At 36.9% G+C, this 12,151-nt stretch overlaps 2 protein-coding genes across 5 annotated transcripts in view; one reads left to right on the forward strand and one right to left on the reverse strand.

Moving 5' to 3' along the window:
* Positions 1-5,378, forward strand: part of clns1a (chloride channel, nucleotide-sensitive, 1A) — a 6,246-nt gene extending 868 nt beyond the window's left edge. Inside the window, exons 2-8 of one of the 4 annotated variants that reach the window (XM_007552354.2) lie at positions 367-503; positions 603-740; positions 1,616-1,726; positions 2,779-2,784; positions 3,397-3,570; positions 4,404-4,470; positions 5,334-5,378. In XM_007552354.2, coding sequence (XP_007552416.1) covers positions 367-503; positions 603-740; positions 1,616-1,726; positions 2,779-2,784; positions 3,397-3,570; positions 4,404-4,470; position 5,334 — 634 coding nt within the window. In that variant the 3' untranslated portion in view covers positions 5,335-5,378. Of the gene's footprint in view, positions 1-366; positions 504-602; positions 741-1,615; positions 1,727-2,778; positions 2,785-3,396; positions 3,571-4,403; positions 4,472-5,333 lie in introns of those variants that run through there. The other 3 variants (XM_016671736.1, XM_007552355.2, XM_016671737.1) reach the window with 3 other exon arrangements.
* A 2,081-nt stretch (positions 5,379-7,459) lies between these two features.
* aqp11 (aquaporin 11) lies at positions 7,460-10,473 on the reverse strand. Its single transcript, XM_007552357.2, has 3 exons — positions 9,500-10,473; positions 8,796-8,912; positions 7,460-8,187 (listed from the first exon to the last, which is right to left on the reverse strand). Exons 1-3 carry the CDS (start codon positions 10,095-10,097, stop codon positions 8,087-8,089), a joined length of 816 nt encoding a protein of 271 aa, XP_007552419.1. The 5' UTR covers positions 10,098-10,473; the 3' UTR covers positions 7,460-8,086.
* Positions 10,474-12,151: the final 1,678 nt, after the last annotated feature.

Consider the following 12,151-nt stretch of genomic DNA (forward strand, 5'->3'; position numbering starts at 1 on the left):
TATATATATAGATTTATTGTCCAGCATTAAGTGAATTGAAATAGTCTTTTGTGGTTTGTATTGTATTTATCTCCAAAGTGTGGTGCTGGAAAAGTTTGAGAACTTATCTCAAATGGTTGAAAATTGTACAAACATATATTAAAATATCAGGATGTGTAGCGATGGCACTTGACAAAATGTAATGTTTCAGTTGTTTACTGTGTCTTCTGTGACTTTTCATTTTTGTGTTATGATGTAAATAAAACATTTTGAACTGCCTTGTTGCTGAAATGTGCTATTCAAAATAAACTTGATTGAGTGATTGAGGAGTTTTGCACAAACCCACACCTGTACATTGTGTATTTTTTGTTTGTTTTTTTCTGTCAGGCGCTTGTCGTGGTTTGATGGATCAGGTTTGGGTTTCTCTTTGGAGTACCCCTCCATCGGTCTCCATGCCATCTCCAGGGACGTGAGTGCTTACCCCCAGGAACACCTGTACGTCATGGTGAACGGAAAGCTCAGCGGTAAGGGGGAAGTTTGTTTGAAATACCTGTTTTTATAATAGTGAATGTTTCTGTCACCTTCTGAGAAAATGTTTTGAGTCACTGGTTTGATGTTCACAGGTGAGAATGAGGCGGAAATGGCCGAGAAAGGAGCTGGTGATGACGGCAATGACAGCGGCGGCAGCAGCGACGGGGATGATGACGATGATGAAGGGATGATCACAGAGATTCGGTTTGTGCCGACTGACAAGACGTCATGTGAGTGACCACAATGTGGGAATTGACTTTCAGCTTATATTGTTTTGATATTGATAGTTATTGATTATTTTTTTGTTTTAAATATCTGAAATGCTGCCAAACTGGTGGCGTGAGCTTTCCTGTTTTATCCAGTTTTCACCCCACGCCATTGCTTTTTATTTTTAAGCAGTTATGAGGCATGGTGGCAAAACCTTAAACTGCTGCTGTGCAAGTTACTTAACAGGTTGTTGCTAGGTAACCAAAGAATTAGTGAGTTGCTAGGTAACCAAAGTTCTAAGATTGTCGGAAGGGAAAAATGGTGCTGTGTGAACTAAGCTTTAGCTTTAGCCGTTAGCGGTTGAGCAGTTAAAGTCTTTGCTCTGTGTACGTCTCTCAGAATGCTGTGCGGTTCTGGATTGGAGTTCAGTGAATATTCTACATATTGGATATTTTATCAGATGTATTACCTGTTGTCAGGTGCAGTATACCCTGCTTTACACAATGGAAAAATGGCCGCCCAGAGTACTTTCAACTTTTTCTTTCTGGCCTGTGGGACAAAAAGTTTGGACACAACTCCTCTATATTGAAGGAGGGTGTACTTTTTTTGTAATGGTTTTATGAAAGGATAAGATATCAATGCATTGATCTGACAAAAACTTAGATCATCAATATTATAATCATCAAGAGTCATCCTGCTTAAAAAAAACAAACATTATAAAGCACCCACTGTTTTTCCTTTTTTTTTTTACTTTTACATCTATGCATCCTTATTTTCTTCTTTTTTTTTCTTGTTTTAAACGAAAAAAAACTGTTTTGTGTTTGAAGTAAGTGACAGTTGTGGAGTAGTGCTGCCTCAGTGATGCATCAGGTTTGATGGTATGATCTTTTCCATGCAGTGGAGTCCATGTTTTCAGCCATGTGTGAATGCCAGGCCCTTCATCCCGACCCGGACGATGAAGACTCTGATAATGACTTTGAGGGAGAGGAGTACGATGTGGAAGAAGCTGGTGAGGAAAAAAAATCTACAACACAGCGCAAAACTGACCTGTGATTTTAATGTTTTACTTCCAAGGTTCCAGACTTTCTTGTAATAATTAAAGGAGACCTATTGTGACTGGGTTGCTAGGTAACGGGTTAGGCTGGTTGGGGTTGCTAGGTAACGGCACAATGTGACTCAACATTCCGAAGGTTTTTGAAATGGCTCATTTTCCAGACACCAAAAATAGAATAGAATATACGTTAAAGATCCCCAAGGTGAAACTGATTAAAAACATTACGTTGTGTTTTCTTTCTTTTAATCGCTTGGGCTGTGTCTAAAAACAGCAGAGATCCAAATGGAAGTATAAAAACGCACAAAACGTGAATTTTGCAGAGTAGGTCCCCTTTTAAAGAGCTCTCAATCAGCCTTTCTTTAGGTCTTTTAAAGTTTATTGTGTCACTATTAACAGTAATAACAGCAATATTTGCATCGGTCCATATTTTCATATTCTTGCCTCCTAATTCAGAGGTTATTGTCTCAGCAGCTGGAATTAAATTGACCAAGGGACAACTGTGCACAATTTGCTTTGATGTAGCATGATTCCCACATTCATTCAATGCATTTTTGCCAGGTACCTCACCTGATCCTCTGTTTTTGTTTAATATTTCAAACATGAAAGTGAATATTACTGTTGCGACCGTCCATTTTAAACGGTGTAAAAATGTAATAGCCATAAAAGAAAAGATTCCACTAAAGTCTGGGTCCTTGGAAGCAGGAATTAAAAGCTTTATTTTCTTCATTTGTGTGTTTAACTTGCAAATATTTTTTAGTATTTTTCACCAAGAAGGAATTGTTAACTTGTTTTTCTTCAAAAAGTCAGAGTTATTGAATCAGTATGTTTATATAGTTAGTATTTTTGACTATAATATTCTGATATTGTTGTATTTTTCTTTCAAAGTGATTCTTGAACTGCTGTTTTGTCCAGTAGCTCATCATAATTATCCCTGAATTACATAAATAACACTAACTCTCCACCATTTCTGGTTGTTTTTCATCTCTCCATGGACTGTTTTTTTGCAGAGGCAGGTAAGATGTGTAAAGTTTATCACACAATAACACAACGTTAAAATTTTTAAATGTTGAAATAACGGTCTAAGATCAGTTTAAAGGTTCCAGAAAAACTTGGTAGGATTTTGTTTTTGCTGTAAATGCAGATTTTCAATGGCAAAAGAGGAATTAATTCCATAAAACTGCATTTTTTTATTATATCTGCATTTTAAAACATTAGTTGGCTATTTATAATTTTAGTCAAAGGGATTAAGAGCCATTTTAAATTGTCCAAAGGGCCACAGGTTAGAGACCCCTGCTTTAAGAAATATGAACAAACTGCAGTTTTACTAATGCTGCTTGTGTTAAATGCTATAGTCTCTATTAAATAAAGTTAAAAACATCTTAAAATGTAAAATGTACTCATTTCATAAAGCCTTTATTACACCGACTGCTCTCTCACACACAGTGTGACGTTGCCTCTGGTCCTGAAGTCAATAATTCAGGAAGAAAAATATTCAAATGCACATATTAAAATTCTTAGAGGCTAAAATCAATATGTCTGATCATAGCTTTATAAAAACCCAAAACCTGCTAAAACAACTCTTGATCCAGGATAGATTGATTCTCCATGTGTGTTCATGCGCTCAGAGCACGGCCATGCCGACATCCCGACCTTCTACACATGTGACGAAGGTTTGTCGGCGCTCACGCAGGAGGGCCAGGCCACGCTGGAGAGGCTGGAGGGGATGCTGGCCCAGTCCGTCAGCCAGCAGTACCACATGGCCGGAGTCAGAACTGAAGAAACAAAAGACGAGTTTGAAGGTTTGAGTGGAGCTGATGCTGTTTTTATTTTATTCTCTCCTGTTTAAAACATTACAGTGCAAATAAATCTATTAGAAATTAAACTTATTTTATTGAGCAACTGAATAAATGGCATTATTATTTGCAAATGTTTTGTTTCTGATAATAGAGAAAAATGTGAAATTTTAATTTCTAACACAAATACGTGCAGCAAGAGGGCAGTTACTCAACTTAGTGAAACCACATCAAGAAGATAAATCGACACAAAGGATGTTTTTCCAGTAACTGTGTCTATAATCCTAAATACAATATGAAAAATTAAATTATTTAAGTAGGACAGAAACACAAAAAAGAAAAACAAAAGGGTAGAAAACGGTTTAAATTTGTGACATCAGAAATTACCTAGAAAGAGCATTCAAGCTTTTTCTCAGGAATCAAATCCTCATTTATAAAAAATGTGATGCAAATTGAGAGGTTAAAATGGTTAATTTACATTAAAAACTATTTAATTGATCCCAAAGAGAAATGCAATGATGTTATAACGCACATTAATTCAAATCCTTAACAGAATAATGAGACTCCATCCTGAAAGCTGCTCTCTGGGCTGCAATGCAAGATTTTTTTTTTTTTTTGTAAAGTTTTCAGATGATTCAAAGCGTCAGAAAAGACAGAATAGATGCAACAAAACAGTTTTTCTCATGGATTTAGTAACTTATCCTTTTAATAAAAATGCATAATTCAATAGAGGTCCAGCCAATTGGTGCTACTAGTCTCTTACCAGAGTGCACTGACAGAGTGAATACTGTTCAAGAGACTCTGTGCATAAAAAAATATTTCAATCTGTTTTGTTACAGAAGGGATGGAGGTGGATGCTGCAGCGATGGAGGCCGGTCAGTTTGAGGATGCAGATGTTGAGCACTAGTAAGGACAATTCTTTCTATTTATTTAGAATAAATGTGTATTTGAATGTGTATTTTTAAACGTTTTTCATATTTGACAAACTTTTCTTATTTAATCAGATATTTATGAAAATATGCATAGAATCGTGTCTTAATGTTTTCCAGAGTTGGTTCCTTTTGAAGGTTTCAACAACTGCAGTGATGAGTCACATTTCTGGATTCTAACAAACATCAGGGTTTAAACAGATTCAGCTTCTTCTAGAGCGTCAATCATTGATCAAATAATTGGTGATTTATCAATTATTAAAATGATCATCAAGTAATTTAGTAACCGATTAATCGTTAACTGGAATATGCAGACTCTTAAAAAAAGCCATTTGCTGGAAGAACAACACAGTCAGAGCTGTAATTAAGCCAAAACTGTACAAACAAATACATTTTGCTTTTAGGATGAAAACCTTCTTTGTCTGAAAATGTTTTCTACCCAGAAATCCTCAAGTGGCATCGCTTTAGCTTTACCTGGTTCACATTCTGTAAAAATAAATAAATAAATAAATAACCTAGCAGAATAACTGACAAGATTAAGCATCTTGTCAGAATAACTGTTTGATAATCATCAGACTAATTATGAGAATAATCAATTACTTGTCAGAATAACCTACTAATTGTTCGTTTCAGGCCTTGTTCATCTTGCTTCCTGTACTGAAATAACTTCAAACTGAAGGGATCTAAAGGCTCACTCATTGATAATTTATAAATTTACCACCGACTAGCTCTGATCTTGCACTCCCAAACAATAAAACCAAATGTTAAGAAAAGGCAATGACAAAATATAAATAGAACAAACGCTGCTGTTGTCAAGCATATGTTCGACTCTCCCTGCAGGTCGAAGTCGTGTCCAAACGAAGCACCAGTGGGATCAGAGAAGAAGATGGCAGCACTTATTTCCGTTGGTTCTGCTCTGCCCCAAACTCTTCCTGTTGCAGGAGCTTTATGTTGTTAGTGGTCCGTCTTGCATCATCTCATGTCTCGTGTTGAAGCTCAGTTTGCAGCATGTTGATGCATTTTTATGGTTAGGTCATCAAGCTGCTGTGATGCAAGGAGCTGCTGATGAACTGTTGGAGAAAGTACTCAAATCCTGTTGACTCTATGAAAACATTTTGTTTTGTACCTAACAGTTAATTTACTAGATTTGTTTTTCCTCCCTAGATGTCTTTGTAAGAAATAATCAATAAAATAATTTTGTATCTTTTGTTCTGAGTTTGATTTGTTGTCTGAGGTTTTGCTTAATCAGACTAGCTTATGGGTGAAATTAAATGGATTCCCACAACATGATGCTGCCACTTCCATATGTCACTGGATGGTACAAGCGCCCCAGTTTTGCCTCCTTCCTGAATGAGATGATGGCTGTTCCTCTATCCGTCACGTGACTTGGTGAAACCAATACGCGCACTGACCCGGGTTTGGTCTGTGGGCTTGACGCATGCGCTGATGCATCGGTTAAGGCTTCCCAGATGGAGAAGAAACAGCTCGGCGCCCAAATAGTTAATCAAACTTGCTAGTTTTCACTAGGATTGTGTGAAATAAAGAAATTTGTTACGAGAGAATTTTAGGTAAACAGTTCTCTCGAGTATGAAGATCCAACCATCCGCGGACAGTAGCGGTTCATGGAATGCGCACAGGACGCCCGAGTATGTGGGGGCTATAAGCCTGTAGCTTGTTTATTGTTGCCATAGCAACTCTATAGCAACTCTTATGAGAGCTAGTTAGGAAAGAGTATTCTAGTTTATTCTATTGTAGTGCATTTAATTAATAAAAGAACTAAGTCAGATTTTTATACGACTAAAAAAATTAACTTACAATTAGCTACTCATCAGCTCGAAGCCCTTATAAATGTTAAATGCTGTCGGATGCAGCAGGGGCGCCGCCAGGAATCGTGGCCCCCCCCCCTGCGCAGCTGCTATTACAATTTTTTTAGTCTATTAGACCCATAAAATGCGTCACAATTTTAAGGGCTTGCATCTGCTCTTAAAATTGATTTCCATATTTGTTGAAGCTGTCACAATGTCGTAGCAGTTTGTTATGAGCGATAATCTATGAAAACAATCAATCTCCTCTATCTCCTTCCTGAATTACTATTAAAGTACTTCACTGTTCTGACCAAAACAACCAATCAGAACTAGTAGGACGCTCTAAGCGCTGTCAATTAGCCTCATTCACTCACTGCTAAATGTGCTAATGATGGAGAAACAACTTACCATTACAAGAAACCGTTAATCTGTCGTCATTGGTAGCTATGCTAACTACACTGAGCAATCACAGTTTGAATCTGCACAGCTCTGTGCTATGCTAGCTGTAGCATGGCACAAATCGAGGGGGAGGAGGGATGAGCAGCACCACATGAGATTGTGATTGACAGCACTAAAACTCCTGCCACTGACTGGCTGTTCCTAGCACTGGGAGAAAGCAGAGGAAATAGATTTTTCACAGATTACCTCTCATGCCATACTGTCACAACATAATGACAGTTTTAAAAAATATTTATATAAAATGCTGCAGCTTTATTTTCACTTAGGAGAGGACGGGTCAGAGCTGCTGCTGTCTCATCTGTTAAGTGTGGTGAAAGGTACAAGGGACAAGTTAAATATATGAATATGTTGGTAATTTTTTTTCCTTAATTCATTAAATGCTAGTGAAATGGAGGGAAACAGCAGTCTGTAGCTAAGCTAACTGCTAAATGGTTGATAATCTCACACAGTCCACTCACCTCTCGGAGAAAAACTGAGTTATAAATTAACACTCCTGCCTTTTTCTCTCTCTCTCCCTCTCTCTATTTTGTTTTTGAAAACCTGATTTTATAACTTTTCTCAGCAGCATAGCCACTGCCACAATTGTTTGTGGCAGCTGAACGAACTGTTCAGAATTGTCATCACCTTTCCCCTCTATACCGGGCCTAATGCTGTGTCACCAACCACTGAATCTGTCCAATATGTATATAAAAACAAACTGCACAGTTTTAACAATTTTATTAATACTATCGTTTTTACTGGAATCCAAAGGCACCAGTTACATTTGTGCAAAAAGTAGAGGACATGTTGTGCAGAAGATTCAGTTACAGTACAGCTTTAATATCACATTAAAACATGAATAACACTGGTTCCGTTTCCTCTGTTAAACAATTTGCTTAAAATATTACACAGAAGTAAGATGTTGTATTATACTATCTACACATTCTTTTATCCAAATGTAAATATAAAACTGTTGCAATAGATTTTAATATTTTAGCTACATTTGTGTGGTTTAATGAGCTAAAGATGGTAAAATGTGGTTGGATTTTTTTTAAAAATCCAACGAACTGGTCAAATTTTATCAACACTTTCTCAGATTGAGTTTATCAATCTGAAAGTGTTGATAAGTTTGCAAAAATCAAATGCCTCTACTGAATGCTAAAGTAAACAAATGACTTACATATAGGATTTTGTATTTCAGTTGTGCTTCAGATGTCATATCTAGTCTAATTTACATTAAAAGTCTCACAAATTGAAATATTTAGAAAAAGCAGCTCAGCAGAAACTTAGATGTTAACTGTTAATATTTACACCTGATGTGCTCTGGGTAAACATGCAGCCCTGCAGCGCTCATGCCTGCTTCTTGGTCCGCTGCGGGAGGTGAAGAGGGGACGATTTTCGGGAAAATGCAGTCGTGAGTTTATCAAAGAGAAGCACTGAGCTCATCATACCTGAGACAACAGGAAGAAAGAAGGTAAAAATAAAGTAAACAGAGTAAAAAGAGTTGGATACAAAGACAAATATGTCTTACATGTCTACATGTAATATGTATTTAGTCATTTTGATACTGTATGCAACATACAAATGAGTCTTGAGAATCTAATATTTAATCAGCTTATAAGATTTATGTCAGCACTTTGGTTGTAAGCAGGCAGGGACACAAAGCTGATTTTAATTTCTTTACCACTGCAAAGATTCAGCTGAATAATTTTATATGTTAATCTGAAATAATGTGGTTCTGATAAAGAAATGACTTGGTTAAAATGTTTACATTTGGCTTAAATTGTTATTTGCTTTTGAAAAGCAAAAGTGAACTTAGGGCTGATAATCACACAGTTTGCTGTACTTCTAAGGCTTATTTTTTCAAATATTAACAGTGTTAAGCCCAGTCTGACTAGTTATAAAGCAAAAAATAGATTAAGAAATAGAACAATTTGGAGTCTTTTATGCTGAAAAAAGGACACAAATGCACAAAAATATAACACATATAATTAATGACTGATCTAAAAATGTGACCTTAGCTGGTGAAGTTTCAGACTGGTTTGCCAGTTGGTCTTACCCAGAAGTGGACCCAACCAGTACACAAAGCAGTACTCCAGGAATGAGTTCCCACTGCAGGGGAACTGTGTGGAAAAGGCCAGCGCCGGGTTAAACACGGCTCCAGTCACACCACCGCCTAAAATACAAACACACTTATCAAGGAGAATTTATTAAGTTATGCACCAATTTATTCAGAACCAGTAATATACGGAGGACCAAAACTGACATAATAAAAAATATACTTCTATTTTTTATTATGTCAGTTTTGGTCCTCCAGAATACAGGGTCTGCATTGCTGATACTAATACTCATACTGATATTTTTTATTACTTAAATAGTTAGGAACTAAATATTTAGCTTTCTAACTAAATATTTAGGTTCCAAAATAAACATTAAATTCCCATACTAAAACATTTAATTTTCAAACAAAATACCTATTTTCCAAACTGAATATTTAGTTTAGTTTGAAAACTAAATATTTAGCTAAGACTTAAACAAAATATTTAATTTGAACACTAAATATTTAGTAAAATAATTTTTCTATTTTGAACTAAATATTTAGTTAGGAACTCTGACATCTGTAAATGTGTGAATAATATGATGAAAATGTGACTTTGAAAAATAAATACCCCCAAATTTTAAATAAATAAAATTATTGCTGTTAATTTTTCACAAACGGCTCTCCATAATTGACAGCGGATTAAAAAAACCAATCCAACCCACCTGCATAAACCGCTGTTGTTATGGCAGCAGCTACTGCGTGCACGCGGTATTTCTCCTCCACAGATTGCGTTTGCGTGATGACAGTCTGAACAGCGAAGGCGCACATCAGCTCCACCGCAGCAGCCTGCGGGAGAGATGCGTGGATCGCGCTGACACACCGGAACCCCAGCAGCTTATGGCGGCTGTGGAGTCCCGACATCCCCATACCCCAGATCACCGGCACGGCCGCGCGCGCCGCCACCGCCGCGGCGAACTGGCACGCGATCCGCCGCACTGCGCACCCACCCGATAACCTCGCGCGGTACGCGTGCTCAAGCGCACCGCAGGGGTTACCCACTGCCCCTCGGAAGGTGAGCCCGTGAGCCACTGACGTCACATACGTCAAGGTGAGCGCGAGCTGAGGCGGGATGCCGCCAGACTCGGAGAGCAGCTTCAGCTCCTGCGTGCAGCAGCAGAGCTGGAAGGTCGACACGAGCTCCACCGCGTACGGTGAGAGCCCGGTGTTCGCGAGGCCCCGCACCATCAGCCTGCGGGTCACGTCGCTCAGCAGTACCACCACCGCAAGCACAGACAGAGACACGGCCACGTCGCCAGCCATGGATCCGGTCTCTGGGCGCGGGTTTTCAGCCGATAGGTCCCCCGCTGGAGATCACCGGGTTAGCGCTCCTCAATCCCGGAGGATGCGGGGTCCATTCGGGACAAAGTATTCTTCAGCCCCGGTGCTGCTCACATGGTGCGGAAGTGACTGAGCCCGTTTTCCTACTCCTCCCTCTCCTCCTGCCTCACCGCTGCTCATTTTCCAGTCAAAACCTCCGTCAGCGTAAACAAACATCCCTTCACGTTTCAGGTGTTTTAAATATAAATTAATCCTCTAATTATTGACAAGCTTCTTCACTTTGAGTCTGTTGGTCGACTTTCTGCTTTATAAGCCTCACAAAATCAGAGTTGTGACATTTACTCCATTACAATTTTAATAACTTTTTTAAATGTAATTTTAAGAGTATTTTTACTACGCTGTAATTTTTACTTTTACTTGAGTAATTTTGTTATGAAGTATCGCTACTCGTGTAAAATTTCTGGGTACTCAATGTGAGTAACTTAACTGAATGAAAAACAAACATGTTTCAACAAAATATTCACCAGACACAGACATATACCTGCACTTTTGTTAAAGTTTCATAAGTTTTTTATTGAAAAAAATACTGATTGGGACATTTTTCTATTGCTTGATTTTGTTATTTTTGTTACTTATGAATTATTGTAATATTCTTCCTTAAAAATACCATCATTTTCACTTTATATTTTGATCTGTCTGGTTATGTAATATGTGAATATTAAATGATTGATAATTTGATCAGTTACCCATCAAATTTTGGGGGGGTAAAAATTTGATATTTTTACCAAATATGTTTTTACTCTTGAGGAATTTCTTGAACAGCTACCTATTACTTTTACTTGAGTAAAAATGTGTTGAAATTCTACTCTTTCCTGTCCACCTTTGCACAAATTTGGAAAACTGCTAACAGAGCTATAATTAGACAAAACTGGTATGTGCTATGGAGGACGGATCCTGCCAAATTAAAAAAAAAAAATTTTATATAAAAACGTAGAAAATAATGAAAGGCTTATTAGTGTTATGGTGTATTAAGTCTGTTGAAGATAGAAGAAAGAGGAGAACATTTTTTTACATTAATCTGAGAAATTTTCTTGAAAAAAAGGAAAATAGTGAATTTGAAAAGTTGAAAATTGGCTTAAAAGTCATAAAAGTTTAGCTCAATCCCAGAAATTTTTAAGAAACAAAATTTGAAAAGCTTCAAAAGTTTACAATTTTGACTTTTGAAATTCAGAAATTTCCATGTTTTATCACGAAATGTCTCTTTTATTGTAGCAAATTTTCAAACTCAGAAATTTCCAAGTTTTTTTTCTAGAAAATTTTAGAGATTTTTTTGGCAGAAATTTTGTCTTCTTTTTTATGTATAATAATCCTAATACGTCGTCTTATGATAGAGTAATTAATATTTATTTATTTATTTATTTATTTATTTATTTATTTTAAACAGACAATAAAATGTAAAAACAGAAAAAAATAAAATAAATGTTGATTGATATGCATTACGAGGAGAAGCAGCATTCAGTTTCTATGCACCACAAATTTGGAACAAACTTCCAGAAAACTGTAAAACAGCTGAAACACTGGGTGCCTTTAAATCTCAACTTAAAACCCACCTGTTTAGAGTTCCTTATGGCTAAATTAGGATCAGAGTGTGGGTTTTGATGTCTTTGATGTTTTTAATGTTTTTATCTTTACTTATTATCTTTGTTTTTATAATGTTTTTATAATGTTTTTATCTTTTTTTATCTATTTATTAATTTCTTTTTATTTCTCTTTCTCACTGTTTCCGAAAGGTTAGAGTCCTTGTCAAATGGCGTTTTGACTAAAGTCTGAAAAAACCTAGAGGTTAGAGTCCTTGTCAAACGGTGTTTTGACTAAAGTCTGAAAAAACCTAGAGGTTAGAGTCCTTGTCAAACGGTGTTTTGACTAAAGTCCGAGAGGTTAGAGTACATGTCAAACGGCGTTTTGACTAAAGTCTGAAAAAACCTAGAGGTTAGAGTCCTTGTCAAACGGTGTTTTGACTAAAGTCCGAGAGGTTA

The sequence above is a fragment of the Poecilia formosa genome, unplaced genomic scaffold (genome assembly GCF_000485575.1).
Source record: "Poecilia formosa unplaced genomic scaffold, Poecilia_formosa-5.1.2 Scaffold48, whole genome shotgun sequence".
In the NCBI taxonomy this organism is placed as follows: Eukaryota; Metazoa; Chordata; class Actinopteri; order Cyprinodontiformes; family Poeciliidae; genus Poecilia; species Poecilia formosa.

Excerpts from the sequence above, each read along its gene's own strand:
- aqp11 (XM_007552357.2), bottom strand. The coding sequence starts at position 10,097 with ATGGCTGGCGACGTGGCCGTGTCTCTGTCTGTGCTTGCGGTGGTGGTA. Across the intron at positions 8,913-9,499 it reads AACAACAGCGGTTTATGCAG|GCGGTGGTGTGACTGGAGCC; the intron begins GTGGGTTGGATT and ends TTTGTATTTTAG. Across the intron at positions 8,188-8,795 it reads CTGGTTGGGTCCACTTCTGG|GTATGATGAGCTCAGTGCTT; the intron begins GTAAGACCAACT and ends CTGTTGTCTCAG.